Here is a 23,714-nt window from a genome sequence, read left to right as displayed (position 1 = left end):
TAACGAATGTAAGAACAAAGTCTTACAGTTCTGAAAGTGTAAGCACCACATGTTAACAGACTGTGAGTGGTTTATTTGAAACATACAGACATTCTTTAAAAATTGTTTGAATTGGCACAGGAAGTGCTAACTCCAAATAGCACATACGTCACACGCCATATTGTAAACAAACCACCTTAGCTGGCTAGGCTAACACGTCCTTGCGTCCCTTCACTTAAGCTAAGCTACTTAGCAGTCCTAAGGCATAAGCCAAACTCTTAGCATTACCAATTAGCATTGTATGTTTTAAATACTGCTTGTGTGTCTGCAGTGTGAAATGATTAACCACCACCTCTCAACCTACTCCCTGGTTTCTGATTTTCATTTTCTCTTTCCTTATATATAATTATTCTCAGCTCATTTTCACTTTAACTTTTTTAGGTGCATTTCTTCCTGAATGCTAGTTACTCAGTTAATTATACATTTAATTAAATTGTGCTGTGTAACGGGAGAATAATTTTCCTATTTGTTCTAGTATGGTTTCATTTTCTTACTGAACCTCAAAAGGAACTAGGCATACTTTCCTTCTTGACTTTATTTTCAGCGGTTGCTCCAATTTTATGACCCTGCTACATAAGTAATCTATATGATTGCTGAGGCATAACTATAATTTTGAGCACCAATAATAAACACAATCTGAATAGGAAAGGTCTCCTCTTCCTTTTGCTTTTTCTTCATTTCTTCAGAGACCAAGCCTGTGTTGAACCATCAGTAAGTTCTGAGTTTTAATTTGACAATAGGAACAGTAGTCTTTCACCCCTTTCAGCAAATATACTAAAATCCACACAAATCTTAGCATCCTGCTATTAAACCTAGCTGTGCTTTATACACCTAGCTGCTCCACTACACCATTAGCTCCAATGTCTGTTTGGTCTTGCATTAGTCTCTTGCCTTTTACTCTCACCACAAGTGTGCCAGAATGTCACAGGTGCTCAACCTAACTGTCCAGACAGGAAACTTGGAGGCCTGCCAAGGCATTGTGAGGAACACCCTTATATCCAGGGCTGCTGACAACCTACAGTACCAGAGCCAAAAGCACCTGGACAACAAGGGAAGAGGACTGATGACACATGACCCAAGCGAGGGTCACGACCGCATAGAGCTGACCAAGGTTATCATCTCCCTAGCCCACAACCTCATGGATCTGAAACAGGAGGTAAACAACCTCATGCAACAGATCACAGAGTCCCGCAAGGATCTGAAAGGTGCTCAAAGCCAAATAGACCAGCTAGAGATCAAGGCTCAGGCCAGACACAAGGACCCTGGCAGAATGGAGTCTTGGGAGGAAATCAAAATTCTTCAAAAGACTCTGAGAGGTACCGAGCAACGAGAGCAGCTGGAAAAAACACTTTTTCACAAAGAGTCACTGTTAAAAACAGCAAATTATGAACTCCTGGACAAAGATGCCAGAATCAGGGCCTGTGAAAGTCACCTGAAAACATCCAGAGCTAGAATTGAAGCTCTGATGCAGTAGCTGGACAACACTGAAGATGAATTTGATATGGTCTAAAGAGAACTGAGACACTATTAATTGCTGCAGAAGGAACCACATCAGGAGAAACATCTCACTCCACCACATGCGATCAGCAGAGCAACCTCCCCAACCAAGATACAAAGGTTGGGGTACCCAAAACCCTCTGCACCCAGTTTCCTGAAAGCCTCTGCAACCACCAGAAAAAAAATTATTAATTCAGAGGAACCCTAAAACTGCACATGGAGTGCCCCTCAAAGACCTCAACAGATTAGCTAGAAATGTTAACCACCTTGCACCAACTTCTGCAGGAGACCATGAGGTCCACGACCACACCATTGATATCCACCTGCAAATGATGTACAGTGTGAACACCCGAGACATATTCCATCTGCTTTGTATAACCATGAAACTCCTAAGGCTTACTATAACTGACTCAGACAAACCTGCTTTGGAGCTCACAATGAACCTGAGATGGGGGAGGATGCAAGCTTCAAGAGCCTTTTTCTCTGAAATCTACATCCCATTGTGAGTTACCATTTAGGCATCATGGCCTGCCACCACACAATGCCTATCCAAAAACTGTGTGACCTGACACAGATGGTCTTTAAAAAACACAAGGCCTTCTCAAAAAGGTATCCCAAGATGTCAGAGATTCTGAGTAACATCCAAAATTCCCAGCTGACAGCAGAAGGCACATAGCATTGCTACAACGCAAAGTCCTTCAATAAAAAGCTACAATAGCTTCCAGTCAGCAGAGGATGAAACCGTCACCATGGTACAGATCAACTGGGAAAAGCAATGGAAGAGATCAGATTCTTCTGGAAAAGTACCCTGGAAACCTTACTGGATATCCCGCAGCAGTCGACGGCAACATCCACGTCAACAGTCTTCAAACAGGTACAAATCAGAGGCAGCTCGAAGACGGCCATACCCGCCTCCACCCAAGTTACAGGAGCTGCTGATAGTAGCAAGAGAGCTCCTCGAACAGAACTCTGAAGACTACTGGTAAGAAAGAACTTCTGAATCCTGGCAAGATGACAGGTGACACTGTTTCGACAACTGCTGCATCGATACCTGAACCTTGCAACAGCCTACACCATAACCTGAAAACAGCATCCACCACGTAACAACCACAACTGTGGAAGGCATGAACGACCAGAGAGCCCACCAGATGCATGTCAAATGTTCATACATCTTTGCCATTGCTCACTGTTGTCTAAAAGGGGGGGGATGTAGCTGTAACTGTAGTGATTTTTCCTTTTACATTGTTTTGCATATGTATCAATTCAAACTCATTTGAAGGAATTATTCAGAATTGGACACTGTGGTTAACCAAGATCACATGTATAGCATGTTCATATGCTATGAACTGCTATTTTAATTTCCTTGGTTCATTTACATTGCATACACAATTCTCTTACATATTAGTATTGTAAGAATCTTAAGTTTCTCCTCTCAACACCCAAATTCAGTTTCATATGCAAAACACCCTGTTAGAAGATAGTTTCCCTCCAAAAATATGACTCCTTATTGGCTCACAGACTTCTTAAAGGTGTGACATCCTCAAACTTTAAAAGATCACAAGATCCATGGGGATTCTGAGAAATTCTGATGTGAAGATGATGCTGAACTAGAGGTCTTCTAAGTTAGACTGCAGCCTTGTCTTTCCATTCACCAAAGATCTTCAAACTGGTTCTCTCTCATCAAGACAACTTCAGCAAAGATCAGCTGGAGCCTATCAGGACACTTTTATTCAATTTTTTATTCAGAAAAGCAAGTATCAGACTTAATCTCATTATTTGATACATTAAGTATCCCCTACCCCCTTGAAAGAAGTGTGTGTTAGAACTAAGAAACTGTTTGCTCAAGGCTGTTGATCTGCTGAATTTTAAACAATGTGATAACTTCTTGCTTTCCTATATTCTGCTTTGCTTCTCTTTCCATTGCTAAACTCTGTGCATGAATGTGTATGTATGTTAGATTAGTCTAAGTGTACAGTCTAATTAATAAAGTCTTCTTGTCACACAAAGTTTTTTTTGTGGTTCATGCTCATATACTGGAGTTCCTAATCATGCAGATTTTGGCTACATGTACTGTACAGTAAAAGTTATTTCTCAGTCCTGTTTCCCATGTACATATTATGTATTTATTATAGTAATTGCAATAACTGGGTAATAACTAGGGTAATAATAACTGGGTACTAACCCTGAACCTACCCCTAAACCTAACCCGAACCCATGTAGTTACCTTATATTACGCATTACTTTCTTAGGTAAGTACACTGTAAGTACACGCGAGTGCATATACTGTAAAATAAAGTGCAACCGGAAAAAAAAGAAAGATTCTTTGGTCTGATGAATACAGTTCTAAACAAGTTCTAAACATCACGCCTGGAGCAAACCAAGCTTTGCTTTGTGTTTAAGGTGAATGGAGTTTAGATTAATGTGAAAAAAATTAAAGCATTTTAGCATAAAGCTGTAACACCACATTGTTAGAAAATGAAGGGGTTTGAATACTTTCTGAATGTATTGTATTTGTAGCAGTACTAACAATATATTTAAAATTGTTAAACTGTTCTAAAATAACAAAGGTAATTTTCCATTGAAAATGAAGTAGAAAATGAAATTATCAACTTTTGGGAAGTCCATCAAGCCTACACAATGTACATGGTGGTACATTTTTTGTTATTAAATAGTCTTTTGAAGCATTTTGAATTTTGGTTGAGTCTGTAAGATGCCCTAACAAGTAACTAACCTATGTGAAGATCTCATTTGTTTTGTTTTTTGTTTTTTTTTGTTGTTGTTGTTTTGTTTTTTTGTTTTTTTAGATCAGTATAATAATGTTTCATTTGATATAGTTCTTAGTTATTACTTTAATAATTAATTATCAGATATTTCCCCCCATTTTTTCTCTGCTTTTTGTTGTGGTCAAAGTACCATTTTTGTTACCGTTCCTAACCCTCAATCACTATAATGCTGCATGGCATTCAGTGTCTGGTGTTTTTATTCATTTGGCCATCATCAGCATGTTCATAAGCTTTGACCAATGCTTCGCTACAAAGTTTCCTCACACCTTCCCCAGCTGTGGCATTGATCTGACTTGCATTCATCACAACATCGTCCTTCTCTTTTTCTGCGTTACATTTCCACAACTTTCCTCCTCACCCCCTTTCTGCATCAGGCTGGCATGTGATGGTGGCACTGGTTGTTTTCTTCCTCTCCCCTTTCTGTACTAACAGACGCAGACGCAGCTGGAGCATGCCCTCCTAAAGGAGCTTGAACAGAGTCTTCTATTTGAAAAGACCAAAGCTGACAAACTTCAGAGGGAGTTAGAAGACTCTAGGGTAATGGAGCTTCACCTGGGCTACGGGTCAAGGATCACTGAAGATATGTCACCGGAGCTACAGTGCTCACTCAAAAAATATTTAGGCCTAAATTTAAGATGTATGGATTTGAATTGCATATAAAATTTCCATCTATTTGGATTACACGGTTTTAACAAACTATTGCACTTAATCTGCATATTTGTCAGTCATGCATAAATGAAACGGTAAGAAACATGTAATAGTACGATTAAACTAAATGTGTTTTAAATACACAATAACCAGATTCATATATTTATCATCAATAAATCCATTTGATTTCAATCGCATATATTTTATATTGCTTATTCCTCTATAGTTTAGTTATCTATATTTGAACCATGTTCAAACTTTTTAACTGAATACATTTTTTACAATGAATAGATTCATGCTGATTCTAATCAATTTAAATAAATAAACATTTCATAAAATTAAATATACAAATAGTTAGTAATAAACTGTTTCGTACTTATATATGACTGAGAGATATTCATCACAAGTTTAATAAACTGTTAAAACTGTGTAATCAGTTATATGCAATTCAAATAAATAAATCTTAAATTTAGGCCTTAATATTTTTTGAGTGCTCCAGCTAAGAAGTTTTTTTTATTATTTTTTTTAATTTTTTTTACACACATCAGGGTGTCACAGGGATCTTCACTGCATTTTGTTCAGTTATTCCAATTAATAACTAATTTGATGAATGATTACTAACACACTAAATATCTCATTGCTGTAATATCATTGTGCTGTCTTAATATACATACAGGTTTAAATCACAAAATAATTTTTATATCAGGGTTCCCACAGTTATAGAAAAACAGAAAAATCAGGGGATTTTAAAATTGTCCAATGGAAATGAGTACAACCTTAGAAAGTTTGATAGAGAATAAACAATTTTGTATTTTTTCCTCTGCTTTAAAATGTTTCATATTGCTAGTAGGGAGTGGTTGTGTAGAGCTTGAAGATTGAAGGTCTTACTGAATTTGATAAAATTAAAAGAAAAATATGGCATACAAATGGAAATCTTCCCAACAACAAAAAAAAAACCCTTTATCCTGCAACCTGCAAGGTCCTAAAAATCATTTCAAGTGTGGGAACCCTGTTAGATGATCAATTTTGGGGTTGTTCCCATTCTTTTAAAGACTTTATCCCAACCCAATCAATTTCAGATTTCTTGTTTCAATGATTTTTAATTAGTACTACAGCTTAAAGGCTGTGACACACCAAGCCTGATTTTAGGCCAAAGTTGGGCCATCATTGAGTGTCTGTAAGCTCAGTTTTTGTGGTGTTTTGCACCGTCAGCTCTAGTCAGACCCTGTTGGCAGTTTTTGGGCCAATTGAGCATGTTGAATCAGCGTCTGGCAGTTATCGAACCAGTGGATGAAAAGAAACAAAAGTGATTCAGACAAGCAAACAATGAAGTCAACAGGTCACACAGAGAAGGCTCTTCTAATTTCACATGTTCATCTTATCTGAGCATTTTAATATGAGAATATTGTCAAGTGGCATTTGTTTATCTGCAGTCCTAGTTTTGGTTTCCTTTTTTGAATAAGGAATGCTGACTATGGCCATGCAGACACAGAACGTATGAGATGAGTCTTTGCGGTGTGTTCAAGTGCAACCAGACAATGGTGACGCGAGGCATCAGCACAGTTTGATGTGGTTTGGTGTGTCATGGCCTTTAGTTGGCAAATTGAAAAGAACTTAAATTCTATGAAAATCTCTTTAATTATCCACGTCTATTATACCTGAAAAGTTGTTTATATTCATATCATCAATTAAGTTCTCAATTATCCATAGAGCACATATAGTTTAATAAAAGACCATTTTTTCTTTTAGGTGGCCACAGTCTCTGAGAAGTCTCGTATCTTGGAGTTGGAGCGGGATCTTGCGTTAAGGGATAAGGAGGTAGCTTCTCTTCGCAAGTCATTGGAAGCTGTACCAGGCCAGGATGGGTTTCCTAACTCTATCGTGGCATCACTCCAGGACGAGCTCTGTTCCCTCCGTACACAGCTGGCCACTCAAAGCGACAGTCACCAAGCAGAGCTATCGTCTTTGCGTGAGATGCTTGAGTCTCGAGAAAAAGCACACAGTGAGTCCTTGTCGGAGCTCCAGTCAGCCTCAGGTCGCTTGTCAAAGGATAATGAGCAGCTTGTAGGTCAGCTGGCAAAATCTGAGGAGGAGAACTCAAAAATCATTGAGCAGTGGCATGCTAAACTAGCATCAGTTGAGGCCTCACACCAGCAAGTCTTGGAGGAGCTCAAAGCCTCCCATAAAGCAGGCGAAATTGAGCTACTTAATTCTCTGGAACAGTTAAAATTGACACATAAACTGGAGCTCGAGGAGCTCGCTAACAAGCATGCTTCTCAAGCCATAGGGAGGACGAGTGAATCCAAAGAACACGAGGCACAACTTCTGAGAGTCACTGAAGAGAAGGAGCAACTGATAGAATCTCTACGCACCAATCTGGAGAAGGTGGAGGAGCAGCACCTGGTGGAATTGGAGGATGCCTTGGGAAAACTTCACAATGCTGAGATCAGGGTAAAAGAGTTAGAAGACACAGGAGCTAAGTTAAGTCAACATTTGCATGAAAAGGAGCAAGAAGCTCTGGAGCAAAGTTCAGCCCTTCAGACTCTACAGTCACAGCACAGTCAAGGAAACCAAGAGATGCAAAGGTTATTGACCCAAATAGAGGAGGCAAAAAGTAAAGCCAGATCTCAGGAAGAAAAGGTAGGCCTTCAGGTGCATTTATCCCACAACCACAGGACTATACTATACACAGTATGCATGTAGAACATATATTACAAGGAATCTAAAAATGGCCAACGGATCCATGAACCTCTTTTGTTTTAATTTCTTTTTTGTTGTTGTTTCTGGTCTCTGGGTAAACTTGGCCATGCCCACAATTTAAATGAACCTGTTATACCCATTACAAATAGTGAAGATCAACAATTTTTGATAATTATTGGTCTAGAGCAGGGATAGTCAATGTCAGTCCTGAAGTGCTGCTGTCCTGCATAGTTTAGCTTCAGCCCTATTCAAACACCTGAACTAGCTAATCAATGTCTTCAGGATTATTAAAGCCCTGGGTATACAAATTTCTTTTACATGAACTCTAGTATACGCGTACAGTCGAATGCACAGCCTTGCAAAGTATACTTCATTTGACTCGTGCACGTGCACAGGCGTTCGACGCATGTCTCTCGCAACAAGTTATAACCCATGTAAACATCTTTGTATTCTTTCATGCTAGATTTGTACAAATGAGGGTATTTTCTAACCTCTTCACACAATCTATTGTCTATATAGGCTTGCATGCGTCTTCGTAGCTTGCATGCATTCTGGTCTGTTCTGTTTGTGCAGTTTTTCTTTGACTACCTTGTAAATTGACGCCCCCAGGGCATGGTTGCCACATTGTGGATAAACTAATTACTGCAAAAAAAAATAAATGCACATGTGCAATCTGCGCATACAATACATGCGGTTACAAAAATCCAGCGGTGCGCGCACACAGTATGTGCATACTCTTCTGATGATGAAATTCGCATCAAGTAAAAAGTAAAGTATACTTTGGGCTTTAGGCTACAAGCAGGTGTTTTTTTTTCTTTTTCTTCTTCAGGATTAGAGCTAAACTCTGCAGGACAGTGGCCTATCCCTGGTTTAGGGAGTCTAGAGATTTATAGTACACTGGTTTTGTTGACATTGATCGAAAAACATAGGACTATTTTGCGAGTTTTTTTATTTATTTATTTTTTTTATCTCAAATATTTAACAAACAATTTGGTTCTTGAGGCAAAGTTGTTCAGAATGAGATCAATTTTGTGTCTATCAGTGAAACATCACATAATATACAATCATTAACACATGTAAATTGTGATCTTTGGGGCCGTGAGTCAGGCATAACAAATGACCGGCCTCTGTTAACCTTGTCTAATAGCTGGAGGCCAGTTTTTAGAATACGTTTGAGAAGTCATTCATGTTCCATTCATGGGGTCGGGTGCAAGGTGGAATTTACAACCAACCGGTTTGCTAGATATTATTCTGGTTAGCTAGCTATTATCAAACACATCCGGCTCTCTATTTTCTTATTCATTAATCTTTCATTCGTCGTCTCTTCATCACGCTAATGTGTGAATACATTTTCGATAAAGAATAACCACGATATAAATAAGAGCAAATTCTCTATCGTTGGACACATTATACAGTGCCTATGAAAATAATTATACCCCTTTGAAATAGTTAATGTATTTGTCATAAAAAAAAAGCTTTCCAGCTTTATTTACAAATTTTGCCTAACAATACACAATGAAAATCAAGCACAGAACACCAACCAAAGCGATTGGTCAGGATTGAAGGGAATATGGATCCAAATTCTTGAGAAAAACCTGGATCCTTCTTCAAGACAGCTGGTGATTGACAGGTCCTTCACCTTCCAACTCAACAATGATCCTAAATATAGCGCCAAAAAAAAAAAAAAAAACATTGGCTAAAGGATAGGAAGGTGAATGTCCTTGAGTGGCCAAGTCGTAGGATTTCCAATGCAATCCTGACTTGAAATCCACTAGAAAATCTGTGGATGGACTTGAAGAGAGCAACTCACCACGAAAAGGAATTTGACTGAACTTGAGGAATTCTGCACATAAGAATGGGCAAATATTCCCCAATTTGGGTGTGCAAAGCTAGTACAGACATATCCAAAAATTAAGGGCTATAATTAAAGGAAAATGTGACTCTATGGAGTATTAAATCAGGGGGATGATGACGTTTCCCAACCCGGTTATTTTAGTTTTTCATTTGTTTTTTTATTAATTTTCAGAACTGTTGCTTCTTCTTTCATTACTTTGATGTTTTGATTTCAGGCTGTATGACAAATGAAGTAACTATTTCAAAGGGGTATGATGATTTTCTATAGGCTCTGTATCTTCACATGGGAACTAGCACTGTCAATCTCAGTGTTAACAGAAGTTTCAAGTTTCTGAAGCCATACAGTAGCTTTATAGGAGAAAACGGACAGAAATATTTTCCATCCGCCACAGTTCTTGAATCTAATTTAAGTTTGCACACATTCAAGGTGCATTGAGTCAGAATTTACATCAGTACTGTCAAATGACAATGATTTTTTTTTAATGGTTAGCAATATTCCAGGATTTGCAGTAAAAAGTGCAATACATTCATTCATTTGTAGTTTGATCATTTTATTTGTGCATTGTGCATAATAGGACTGCATGATTAAACAAAATAAAACTGAATTTGCGATTTGGCTTAGTGCGATTTAAATCTCAAAAGCTGCAATTTAATGATATGAATATATGCGCTGTGCGTATTTCAGAGTGAAGCGCAGCACTGTGTTCATGTAAACTTGACTCAGAGTGGCTCGGTTTGCAATAGAAGTTGCTCCACAAGAAACTCCATCTCTGCTCCAAGTTGAGTTCGTTTAAAGTTGTGTAATATTATTTTTCTTAAATACTCAATTTTTTATTTTACAGTTAAATATTACAATAGTATAACATTTTATTTTTTTGAATCAATTCTAGTCATTTTACAATAATAGTAATAATGATAATAATTAATTATTATTATGTATTTTGTTTACATAGCCATATTAATATATATAAAATTTTGGCCAAATTTGTGCAGCCAAAGCACAGCAAGCCTGAAACTTGTTTTTTTAAATCGCAATCACACTTTAAAAAAATAAATAAATAAATAAATAAAATAAAAAAAACCATGCAGCCCTAGTGCATAATACATCCATGTTAACATTTCCAGTGTTCTGAGGTTTTATTTTCCATAATATTTAAATCCTTCACTTTTGTTTATGTTCCACTTTGTATGACTGGCACTGGTCTTTGTGAGTTTTTGTGTCTAACATTACTCATGTTTTGTCCCTTGTCATTTCCCTTCATTATGGTGGTACACCTTGCTTTAGGTCACTGGGTTGAACTCAGTACTAGAGGTTAAACAGCAAGAGTTGAATGGCCTGTTGCAGGAAAAGAGCTCTTTGGAGCAAGAAGTTAGTGTGCTGGTAAGTAACTCTAGTAAAATTGATTATTGAAAGTACAAGTTAAAGGTATCTTTAAATAAAGCATCTTGTGAGAAAAATACTTGAGCAAAAGTTCCAAGGTAATTGGTGGCCCTCTGATACATCACACAACAAAATAACAATGCCAATTAAAAGGAATTAATGCTTCAGCCATAGTCCTCAAATCAATTCACATTCTTAATTTTCTAGAAACAGAATCTTGAAACAACATCTAATGACCAAGCCAAATCTTCTCAAACTAATCAAGGTATGTATATGCACAGATTACTCTGTTTTTCAAAGTTAAGCCTTAACATATGTGAGACTTCATAAATCTCAATGAACTTTACATTCACTGTGATGATTGTTGTCTTTCTCAGAGTTACGCGAGGAGCTCAGGAATAAAGACGAACAATGCACATCTCTTTCTGCTGAATTACAGGATATGAAGAGTCAATTTGCTGGTCAGTACAAAGTTCATCAATCGATTTATAAATCAAAGAAGGAACTAACAAAATGTCATGTTTTTATTTCTGTTATTTACTGTATGTATTTATGTATCATCTTAAGGTTTACAAAGAAATTTGAAAACAAGTGAAGAAAGGTGCCTGCTGCTGACCAAAGACAAAACTAAACTTGAAAATGACATTATGGACATGTCAAAATCATCGGGAGACAATTCCACTCTAATAACAAAGCTGAATGAGGAAATCAATCGGAAAGAGAGGTGTGCTTAAGTATATTTGATGAAACTGCTTAGAAAATAAAACCATAGAAAATAATATAAGTATATTACCTTTCATGCGGTGTGTAATATAGCTATTTGTGAATGTTAAAGGTCTGCAAAGTTTAAAAGATCAAAAATAAATGGAGTTATTGACTCCTAAAAGAACTGATTTGGAAATGCCTGAAATGAGTCGTCAGTAATTCCAGCATTACTTCCTGCTTGCAACTACGTACATTTAACAAATTTGCATAATGCCAGCCTATGGTCTTCACTGGCTGCCTGCGAACAACTTCTACTTTGACCCGCCCTCAAACACTGTAGTTGTAGCTGAGGCCTGGGAGAGTTTGGTTTGCATGGTCGACATGTTGACTCTGTTTTCTGCAACATAAAAGCAAATCCACTTTGCACGCAACACGGCAGTTTAACTCCAACCAACATCTCATCTACAATGTACGTAAAACTAAAAAACTTACCACTTACAAACATTCTGCTCAAGTCATGCTTGCGATGGTGGCTTGGGTTGATCAGCAGCTACTTCCAATATTTTAATATCGGACACTGGTTTGAATTGATACGGTAAAACCGACACCATCGTTACTGTTCGTATCACTGTTTATACAAGTGCTGAAGAAGCCTCCGGATCTTATAGTAATGATATAGTAAAGATTTGGGTTGTGGGGCTTAAAGTTTACACCATATTTGATAATATTTCGGAGAGCTAAATTGCAAAATCACAAATCAAACCAATTTGAGGAAATAGTACCTAATTCACAAATCCTATCTAATTTCAGGACACTAGAGGAGCTTCAGAACCAGCTTGCAGAGGAGAAGGAGAGGGCAGCTCAGGCTGAGGAGAGTCATTCACTGGCACAAGTCCAGGCTGAGAAGGAAGCCAAAATTCTCACGCAGAAGCACCAAGCAGAGCTTTCCAACCTACAGGAGAAAATCAAGCTTTTGGTGAGAACCTTTGAACTCCTCCAATCTCACCTGTATTGTTACCAATTGAAATAAAGGCATCACCTTCTTTTGGTGTTTGAGGGGCCGTTTACACAACACCGTTTTCAACTAAAAATGTAAAACTTTTTATGAGTTTTTGCCATTCATTTACATGACAGTGGCATTTTGGGGGCCTGAAAAAGCAAACTTTTGAAAACTGTTTTCAGAAAACTATGTAAAACTACGAAAACATGTATTTGTGAAAATGGTGACATCATGTGTATGTGTGTTCTATGTTTAGTCCATAGGCGTGTAGTGTTTCTTTACAAAGTGACATTGGCAACTACTGGCCTGGCAGCATAATACAGCGTTTTTAGTCATTTTCACGGATCCATGTGAACAGGGATCGCAGTGCTTCCCACACATAGACTATAGACTAGTATAATAACGGCCGCCCAAGTATATTTGGTGACACATTTTTGCTTTTATCATTTTTATCCTCTTACAATTTTATATCCGCGCAAGATAATGAAACCATCCGCGATCGATAAACTAGTCGTTTCATACCTGCTCGTTACGTGTGCGTCAGAACTGTTTACTCCCGCTGACATTCCCACAGGCGCTACATTTTGCAAACTCACTAGGCGGCGCTGTTGCGTATTCTACAAGCTCGCGCAACAGCGCTTCAGTCTGCTTCAAAGTGATTTTCAATTAATGAAAAGTGCAGATTTATGCCAAGTGATTGCTAATGAATGTTGATGAATTATTACAAAGTCTACTTTATGGCCTTTTATATAAATTTTTTTAGACGATTGTAAGAATCTGAAGGATCAGCCTGCAATAGTACAGACATTTCAAAATAAAGAGTACCTGTGTATTTCGGGCTTGTTTATAATTAAAAGTCACACGCTAAGTTTTTTCTTTTTCTTTTGGGCATTATTGGTATTTTGGTGACACGATAAATTGTATTTAATTTGATTTCCATTTAATTCATAGTAAATTATTGTAGTCTCCCCCACAGGAAGAAAAGACTAAGAACATTATTTGACACACATTATTCATTTTATAAATTTTACTTGTAAAATCTGCGTCCCATTCACTGAGAGAGACACTATATGACAGCAAGGAGAACATTGGAAAATGCAAACCATTTAAATGCTGTAATTTTGCATAATTAACAATGCATAATAATGCATAATATTAGTATGTGATTAAATGTAATATGCTATGTAATTTAAAATTAATAATAATAAATAAAAATACTGTTAAAAATCACACATTATTTGTTTGTCACATGTAGTAGACCATTTTTGTGCCATGGGTAATAGGAGGATTTTTCGCCCAGCTACCACCACAAGTATATTTCAAACCTATAGGGAAGCACTGAGGGATCGTTTTGACAATGGTGTCGTCTGTATGCAAAAAAATGCAAAGAAAAACTTTTACGTCTTTAGAACATCATTGTCGTGTAAACCTACCCTAAGTGTAATGATTTAGGACTTTCAACATTATAAAAATCATTACTTTTCTACCAACTCCCCTTTTCCACTGTACTTGGACCCTAAATCTCTAATATGACTTAAAAGCTGACTTTTTTCGTGACTCCTCAGGAGAAAAGCGCTGAAGACAATCAGGCTAAAGCCAAAGACATGCATGCATTGGGAGAGAAAGCACTTGCAGATGCTGTAGAACATCATTCCAAAGAAATGCAGGAATTACACAGCAAGTTTGAAAAAGTACAACAGGAGCTCAGTGTGTCTCAGGAAGAAAGCTCGGAGCTGAAGAAACAGATTGAAGAGTTGATGACCTTCAAAGAAAAAGCTGCGGTAAGACCATAACTCCTCATTTGTGATAGAGCGTGGGACTATTGATGCACTGGGTTGCAAGTGTATGTCTTGAACTACACTTGTATATTTATAACTTGTTTTTCCATAAAAAGTCCTTTTTTATGTTTTGTATATTTAAAAATAATCATCTATACTATTCCTATAAGCTCAGTCTCAAGATGCTTTGACATTTAAACATATTGTAGTCTTATGAAACAGTCATTTCACTCCCACTGCTTTCAAAAACATATCTATATAATTGTGCAGTCCTGGGTTAATATTAAGTACAACTATTATTAAATAATAATAAATCTGTTACTGTAACTCTGCCCTTACTTGCACTTAGGCCTCAGAGAAAGCAGAACAGACTGCACAGGCCTCATTGGAGCAGTTGACACAGGAGAACCAACAGCTTCAGAAAGACAAGTCTGAGACTGAGGCTCTGGTGACACAGCTCAAAAACGTAATGCAAGAAATGCAGGGCAAGGTGAGTGCATCCTGAGGACGGGAAGATTTATTCCAAATGTTATTACATTCAGCACCTTTGTTATATTAAGTACAAATCCTGTCACCTCTGTGATCTTTCCAGTCACTGGTAAGAGGATTGTGACACTCCGGTTGTGTTTTGCAGTTCTGACACTGTAACACCAAACCCAGACTGTCAGAGTCTAGACACCATGTCAGAACATGCAACAATTCTTGTGATGTGGCACCACAAATAAGGGAACGTGCTGTTACTAACAGTACTACTAGTACTGTTTACAGCCCACTGGGAAAAAACACAATTTATACAACTCTGCAGTTCAAATAACATGAATAATTCAAGTATGGAGTTTACTTCCTTCAAATATGAGCTGCATATTTGTTTTTAAATCCTTTGCAATGCCTTGCATCAATATACTTTTTAAAATTTTGAAAGTGCCCCAATGTTGTTGTTTTTTTTTTTTAAATATTACCTTTTATGCAGTGTGTAATATAGCTGTTTGTAAATGTAAAAGTCTCCAAAGTTCCAAGGGTCAAAGTGCAAATGAATGTTATGAGTTATTGTCTCCCAAAATAAAAAGAACCTATTCTGAATTTCCTGAAACAAATAATACATAATAACGTTAGAGAAAACAAATCCTTTATCGAACCCTTTTCAGACACTGAGGAAATTTAAAGGGCACCTATTATGCCCCTTTCACAAGATGTAATATAAGTCTCTGGTGTGCCCAGAATGTGTCTATGAAGTTTCAGCTCAAAATACGCCACAGATCATTTATTATAGCTTGTCAAATTTGCCCCTATTTGGGTGTGAGCAAAAACATGCCGTTTGTGTGTGTCCCTTTAAATGCAAATGAGCTGCTGCTCCCGGCCCCCTTTCCAGAAGAGGGCGGAGCTTTAACAGCTCACGCTTTAGTTGCTCAGCAACAACAAAGCTGGAGAATCTCACGCAGCCAAAATGAGGATTGTCAGTGTTGGCGTTCAGCCTTACATTGTTCAAACTGGAGTCGACACTGATGGAGAGACTTAGGAAGAACTTACAACTTTTAGGACGTTTCTAAATGGTTAGTGGATAAATTGATGTAGTTGCTGTGGAGTTGAATCAACTCATCCACTAGCATGTGTCGTCATGTTAATCTTTTGTGCAAATCCAGCGATGAATTGACCCTCGTTTGTGAAGCAGTCCGGTGTAAAATGACGGCATGTCAACAACATTCTACTACAACAACTCTTCCTCTTCTCTAAAGCAGCCCAACATGGCCCCACCCACTTTGTTGTGTGTTCCCAGGGGCAGGGTTTAAGTACATTTTAGAGTTAGTGATGTCACTAACCAGGGAGGAAGTTCGTTGTAGTCCCTACCAGCCGTTTGTTGTAGTCCTTAAACAGCGAATTCCTTAAAAGAAAATATCTCCCTTTGCATTGAACTTTATGCATCATAACTTTGCAGATGTTGTTTATGATCAAGCAGCAACATTACACACTAACTAAAGTTAAAAAAGTGAAATCATAATCACCCCTTTAAAGTGTCTTTTTGAACTTGAATGCATGTAAACCTCCAGAAGAAAATTAGGAGCCTTGTGATAAACTGTATTTTGTTTTTTTGTTTTTTCTGAGTCAATATTATTTTTTGGTGTTAATTGACATCATGCCACAGATGTGACAACAGAATATAATGCATACATTTATCCTCAGATGTTTGCAGAATTATTGATATTTACTAGTGCTTGCTTCAAGTTGCTCATTGTTTTCTCTGTACGTTTTGTAGCTGGATGCTCTAACGAAGCAGAACTCAGAGTATCAAGAGAATCTGACTTCTGGCGGTCAGAAGATCAGCAGCCTCAGTAAAGAGATGTGAGTGTCTTAACAATTTACCCAATTCTTTATCAGTTGAAATTGTGTAGTTTGAGTAATTTATAATTACCCTAACAAGTTTGTGTGGCTCTGTTGAGTAAACATTCTGGTTGTGTTTCAGTGAGGAGTTAAAACAAGAAGTCACTGTAAAAACCCAGGCAGTGGATGATCTGAAAAATGAGAAGGAAAAGTTAACCATGGAACTTGCCAGCAGCCACAAAGACAGTAACATTATACTAAATGTATGTTAACCAAAAGACATGTAATATTTTACTTGTTTATATTGCACCAGGAAATACTTAATATAATCCCATAAATAAAATAATGTAAATTTATTGTAAACTTTGTAGTTTGTTGGCTAAATATGTTTATTCAAATTATTACCTAACCTAACAGTAATTTGAATATGTACTATATTGTGCTATTTTGTGAAAAGTACATGAATTCTCTTTGCTGTCATTTTAATGCAGCTCAAAAAGGAGTGTGACAGTCTCAACGATCAGTTGAAGGAGATGAAAATGAGGTAAGGATTTTTTCCTATTTGTCAAAGCCATGATTACTGTATGTATAAGCAAGAGAAAGTTTGTTGGCCCAATTGTGTGACAGTGAGGATAGATTAAAGGGATAGTTCATCCAAAAATAAAAATTCTGGCATCATTAACTTACCCTCATGTTGTTCCAAACCGTTAAGACTTTCGTTCATCTTCAGAACACAAATGAAGATCTTTTTAATATAATTGGAGAGCTTTCTGTCCCTCCATTGACAGCAACGCAACTACCACTTTGATGCTTCAAAAAGTTCATTAAAGAGATCGTAAAACGAATCCATATGAATTGAGCGGTTTAGTCCAAATTTTCTCGAGAGACTCAATCACTTTATATGAAGAACAGATTTAATTTAGGCTTTTATTCACAGAATTTTTTATTTTTGGGTGAACTGACCCTTTAATGTTTTAGCTGATCTCTCCTACTATCCTCTCACTTTGACCATTGAAACTTTGCAGATCTTTTACATTCACAAACAGCTAGTTTACACACTGCATGAAAGGTAAAATCTGAAAAAGCATAATTGAGGCACTTTCTTATTCTACTTTATAGCACTATAGCAATTTATTATAGCACTTTATAGACCTGACAAGTGTTTATTTTCATCCCAGTCAGTCTCTGCCCTACACCCTCAAATGGCATAATGGGATTGTCATCATCTACCCTCGTATCAAACTTGTGTGTGTGTGTGTTTTATTTTTTGTTTTGTTTTGTTTTTGTGCACAATACAGAAGGGGATGTTTAGCAGACAAGCTGCTCTTTTCCATACAATGAAACAGGAACTTTTGAGCACCATAATAATAATAATACACTCTTGAAAATAAATGTTCCGAAAAGTTCCAAAATGTGTGAATAACAAATTCAATAATCTAAAGAAACTTTATTCCACTATAAAGAACTTTTTGTGTGGAAAGGTTCCGTGGATGTTAAATGTTCTTCATGGAACCATTGATGCCAATCAAGAACCTTTTATTTTAAGAGTGTGTGACTTGTGAACTGTATCCCTATATAAGTAGGAATATAGTAACTGTGCAAGTCTTTTGAAGTCATGCAATAGCAATCTCATTCATCTATGATTTGAAATCTGAAAACTTAGCTTCCCCTGGTCACTGCATGCTTTTTATTCTATGGACAGTGGCCGTGTAAACATTCTACTAAACTTATTTTTGTTTTTATTGACAAAGGAAACTGAAATGATGACTATGGTTATTTTTTTTCCCCATTGAATGCAAAATGCACACATTAAACAGGGAAAGCACTTTGAGAAGTGAATCTGAAAAGGAGAAAGAAGCACATCAACAGTCTCTCCAAACACAGAGTGCCTTGATCTCAGAAAAGGGCAAAGAATTAGACTCTCTGAGAAATAAGGTAAAATCTTCAGTGACTAAAATTTAATTGAAGTTAAAAAGTTATACAGTTATGATTAAGTTGTAAATTATATGTCTGTTGTACCATATTATTGACCTGTTGAAAAAGTTTCATGAGAAATATATGCTTAAAACATATGCTGTCGATCATCACAGAAAATATATTGTGGCGCATTGAAAATTGCATTACCAGTTGAAGCATTGAACTGGGATAAATTAAAGTCAGAATGAAACAGAAATCTTCCCTCTTTTAATGTATATGAGTTTACAAGAGCTTACAAGAAAAGAGATTACAAAAGATTACAAGAGCAAATGAATTAAAAAAAGAATGATATGCATGGCTAAATCCCTTATAATTTTATAATCATTTATAATATGAAAAATCAATAAGGTTTTGAAAGTATAGCCACAAAATGTAACCAATATACATGTTTACATGAGACTAGTATGATAAAAAGTTGGTAATCTTAAATGTATAGTAATATTCAGTATGTGCAGTCATTCAACCATGTATAGCTAGTAACCCTACAAGTAAGGAAACTAGCAACAGACTGTTCACATGGGTAAAGATTCACACAGAGAAATTGTGTCTGTAAAGCACAACCAGAAGTTAATCAATCTACACAGTCAAGGATGATTTTCAGAGATGTTTACTGCTCAAATAGCACAGTGTTACTGAATAATTCATGTAAATGTGTTACAAAAATATGAACCTTCACATTTCTGCTTTTAAACCTGCAGAATGTTTATGTGCTATTTCCGTTCTGGGGTACGAGTCTATAATATCTCTGTATCTGACAACATGCCACAGATGAGATGGCAGAACGTTATGTAAATCTCTCCTCGGATGTGTGCAGAATTATTCATAATTTGTTAGTGTCTGCTTCAGGTTGTCTTTGTCCTATGATATGTATATTTTTTGATGATCAGAAAATTGCCAAAATATTTCTAAGCTGTTTTCTCTGTACGTTTCGTAGCTGGATGATCTAACGAAGCAGAACTCAGAGTATCAAGAGAATCTGACTTCTAACAGTGAGAGGATCAGCTGCCTCAGTAAAGAGATGTGAGTGTCTTAACCATTTACCCACACTGCAGTTCTTTGTTTGGTTTGGAGAACTGTGAAATTTAAAGTATTTTTTCTTTGATATTTACCCTCTAGATTAACTCAGTTTTTGTCAATGGCTAAAAATCCAGTATCTTGGAAGCATATTTTTGGACTGTGATGGTTTGAACTCCTCTAGCACTCCTTACTTTTAGGTTGATTCTTATGAAAAGAAGATTTTTAATTGACACCAGACTTATTTTTTTAGTTTATTTTTTTATTTATTTTTTTAATCAAAGATTTTAGAAATGTTGTTTCTATTTGTCGTTTATATATAATTTATTAATGTATTTATTTACTTCTATTTTCACCATAAATATCTAATGGGCATAATATCTAAATCACCATAAATATAACCATGGTAGCTATATAAACAGAAATAACAATCTTTGATCATTATTTTTTATATTCATGACCAGTTTTCACTCAGTTTATCTTAATTATTTACAATTTTTTTATTTTTTTTATTTACCATGTATAATACTAAGGGAGGAAAAGGGCATCCATGCTTTGATTATAGATTTCAATAACCAGTTATAACCATTATAATAATTTAATTCTTCAAATATATTTTAATGTAAACTAGCTAGCTGCTAGCGTACTTTCCCATTTGTTCTCAATGGGAGAACCACGTTTTTTACTCAGTGTCTTTTTCACGCTCGAGCGCTCTCCGTTTTTTACTGGTTGCCTCGAGTTGAAGAATGTTCAGCTTTGAGTAAATGCCGCCTTAGCATCTTGTTGCGCTCCTGCTGTTTTAAAAACAGAACAAATCTTATTTATACACCAATAAATTTAATTGCAAAAAATAAAAAAGTGCATTGTTACTAAACTGTTTTAGTTGAAAATTAGTAGTCTTTCATGATAATTTTAATCTTCATATTACAAAAATAATTGTATTTATAAAATTAAAAAAATTTATAAAATAAAAGCATCAGCAGCAACACTAATGTTAACAATAAGCAAAATAAATGTAGAATGTCTGTTTTCAAATGGAGAAAATAAATTCATATCAACTTTTCAGAAAAGTAATACTTCATTTTAAACTAAAGTTTTAGTAGATTTATAAGTTGTTTAATAGGAGAAAGAGTGAAGAATAATTTGCTGGATAATGTTAAATAACTGAATAATATTCTCTGGAATATTGGAATATAATAAACAAAACATCGTATTTCATTGCATTTCCCAACTGGTATGTTATATCAGAATTATTAATAATGTTTTTGTAGTTCTAGATTATGAAATATCTGCTGACAAAGCCCTGTTTATCTATGCATTTACACAGAACTATACTTAAACTGCGATTGCTCACGGAGGTAATAAATAATTAATTTCCATAGAGTTGTGTTTACTTGGATGTTTATTAGCAAATTAATATTTATTAAATGCTTATATAATTACGGTGTTTTAAACAAGTGAATCTTGTTAAAAGTTACATGCGGTGACTGAGCATCAACCCGCTGAGTAAAGATCAAAATCCAGACGCCTTCACGAGACTAATGATGAGTATAGACAACAGAGAGAGAATTAAATTCAGCGCTTTTATTTCCAACATGTGCTCATTCATGGCTGTATTATTTAATTCATGCAAAGTTACATCTTTATTGGGACAGGACATGACGGATTATCTTACGTGACTCTGTGAGCTTGTCTCTATTCTTAGAGATAAGCTGCATAAACTAGCTACATTTCCGGCATTTATGTAACAAATCTAATTTTTGCATTAATGGCTGTTATGTTAAATAAAGTTTACTAATTACAGCAAAGCAGGTAAGTATACTTTACCTGTGCATGCCGTTGTCTTGTCTCCCCTCAGATGCGCTGTAATGGCGCTCTTGTGTGCAACTCTCAAAACACCCACAAGATGGCAGCGTTTATCAGTAAATCCGATATTACAAAACCGAGATCCGATTATGGTAAAATGCTTAAATATCGGGGAAAATATCGTTAAATCGATGTATATGGGTCGATCTCTATTTTTATACATACACATAAAGGGCTAGAATGATGCGTCGATGTAAACGATTATGTCGATTACGTAAATTAATTGATTTGCGTGAAATGTGTTGATTCGTCTCACTGTTTATGTTCCCCAATGATGGCGCTCCTAGGCATGCTGAAAATCTGCCGTCATTACAAAAATATCTGGCTCGATCTAAAGTGTGGGAATTGGTTATCAGGTCAAATATTTACACCATTTTTTTATTGATGTCACATAGTGTCAATGTCAAATAATACAGTCTTACTTTTCTAAGAAAGGTTAGTAGAAAGAATAGTTGAGAACTGCTTTCATTTATAGTTGTTTTTAGAGCGAGTGGTGTAAGAATCCTTCACACTGTTTTGTGTGTCTGTGTTGTTGAAATAATAAATGCTGGTTTTGTTTCAGTGAGGAGTTAAAACAAGCAGCTGCTGAAAAAACCCAGGCAGTGGATGATCTGAAAAATGAGAAGGAAAAGTTAACCATGGAACTTGCCAGCAGCCACAAAGACAGCAACATTCTACTAAATGTATGTTAACCGTGTAATTTAATCGATCTATTTAGTTTGTCTAACAGAAGTATTCAGTGTCATTCAATTCTTTGTAGATTTTAATGCTACTGTTTGACAGTCATTTTTGAATTCTAAAAAATGAAATGGATCAATGTTGTGCATTGCTTAATGCAATTATTGCGATGATTGATTAATGTGCAAATTTGAAAGCCCTAAATGTTATTTACTCTTAATGCAGCTCAAAAAGGAGTGCGACAACCTCAATGATCAGTTGAAGGAGATGAAAATGAGGTAAGGAACAACAAAGGATTTATTTGTAATAGTGTCATGTATAGAGGGGCTTAGTTCAATTAATTAATCTATACATGAGCTGAACCTGCACCCACAAAAAAATGAATGAATGCACACATACAATCTGTCTTCTGCACAGGGAAAACACTTTAACAAGTGAATCAGAAAAGGAGAAAGCAGCACTTCAGCAATCTCTCCAAACACAGAGTGCCTTGATCTCAGAAAAGGACAAAGAATTAGACTCTTTGAGAAATGAGGTACTATGGCTGTTTATATAATCATTTTTTATGATAGTCGAGTAGAATTGATACACATTACACTGTGGTTATACTGGTTTGAGAACATATTTAAACATCCAAAATAAATTAATTTGGTGGCTTTAAGTGGTGGAACACTATATTTGTATGATTTTCTTATTTGGGGTCTGAGCGTGTAGCATGAAACCATATTGTTTTTGTTCAGATTTATTATTGATATTATTAGAAGCCAAGGCTTGTTATTGTAAGTTTCCTTCTTCTCCCACAATTGAGTCTATAGCAGCCCATAGAACCACTTGCAGGAAAGTTATGAAATTTGGTACACGGATAGAAGATATCTGAACAATAACCACTAGGGCTGGGTAAAAATTGATTTCTCGATTTTAATCTATTCTCATTTTTATGAACCGATGTCGATTCATAAATCCTAAGAATCGATTAGTCGAGTCTATTTTCAGTTGATGAATGAGCAGAATATGTAGCGCCTCCCATCCAATAAATCGCAATAATCTTTGAAACTTTTGATATGAAGCAAAGTCTCAGATTTCAAATCCGTCTTATTATGAGATTCAAAAAATAAATACTGTTTTGGCGCTGTTTAATGTGGCGTGACAGATCGCTTTAGCACCTCAGTTAAAGAGAAGCATGTGAACATCCTCTCTTCTGCTTTAATACCAGTTACTGTGTGAAATAAACATGAATAAACATCTGAAGGTATGTTAAAATATACAGTACAACTTACTGAAATCCGTATCATGTCACATGAAATCGCTCAATGAGTGTTTCAACCTCGGAAAGACGTCAATAAAACAGCTTGTAAACAATGTCACATAACGTCACATTTACCTCAGAAAAACATATTGAGTGACCATAAACTCATTAGTCAGCCAGAAAAGTGTAGAAAGCAACATTCTGATAAATATAGCTATGCACGTTACATATA

The 23,714-nt window shown here is 36.1% G+C and overlaps 1 protein-coding gene across 4 annotated transcripts in view; it reads left to right on the top strand.

Annotated features, from left to right (window-relative positions):
- clip1a (CAP-GLY domain containing linker protein 1a) overlaps positions 1-23,714 on the top strand; it is a 50,827-nt gene that overhangs the window by 21,978 nt on the left and 5,135 nt on the right. For 2 of the 4 annotated variants that reach the window (XM_067406366.1, XM_067406367.1), the window contains exons 9-25: positions 4,752-4,856; positions 6,717-7,607; positions 10,807-10,902; positions 11,110-11,167; positions 11,280-11,363; positions 11,470-11,626; positions 12,418-12,583; positions 14,173-14,388; positions 14,735-14,875; positions 16,637-16,722; positions 16,844-16,964; positions 17,193-17,245; positions 18,519-18,636; positions 19,613-19,698; positions 22,121-22,241; positions 22,462-22,514; positions 22,654-22,771. In XM_067406366.1, coding sequence (XP_067262467.1) covers positions 4,752-4,856; positions 6,717-7,607; positions 10,807-10,902; positions 11,110-11,167; positions 11,280-11,363; positions 11,470-11,626; positions 12,418-12,583; positions 14,173-14,388; positions 14,735-14,875; positions 16,637-16,722; positions 16,844-16,964; positions 17,193-17,245; positions 18,519-18,636; positions 19,613-19,698; positions 22,121-22,241; positions 22,462-22,514; positions 22,654-22,771 — 2,670 coding nt within the window. The remainder of the gene's footprint in view (positions 1-4,751; positions 4,857-6,716; positions 7,608-10,806; positions 10,903-11,109; positions 11,168-11,279; positions 11,364-11,469; positions 11,627-12,417; positions 12,584-14,172; positions 14,389-14,734; positions 14,876-16,636; positions 16,723-16,843; positions 16,965-17,192; positions 17,246-18,518; positions 18,637-19,612; positions 19,699-22,120; positions 22,242-22,461; positions 22,515-22,653; positions 22,772-23,714) is intronic. The other 2 variants (XM_067406368.1, XM_067406369.1) reach the window with 2 other exon arrangements.

The sequence above is a fragment of the Chanodichthys erythropterus genome, chromosome 13 (assembly GCF_024489055.1).
Source record: "Chanodichthys erythropterus isolate Z2021 chromosome 13, ASM2448905v1, whole genome shotgun sequence".
NCBI classification, from domain to species: Eukaryota; Metazoa; Chordata; class Actinopteri; order Cypriniformes; family Xenocyprididae; genus Chanodichthys; species Chanodichthys erythropterus.
The sequence above is the reverse complement of the archived record's forward strand: the minus strand, read 5'-3'. Positions and strand labels throughout refer to the sequence as shown.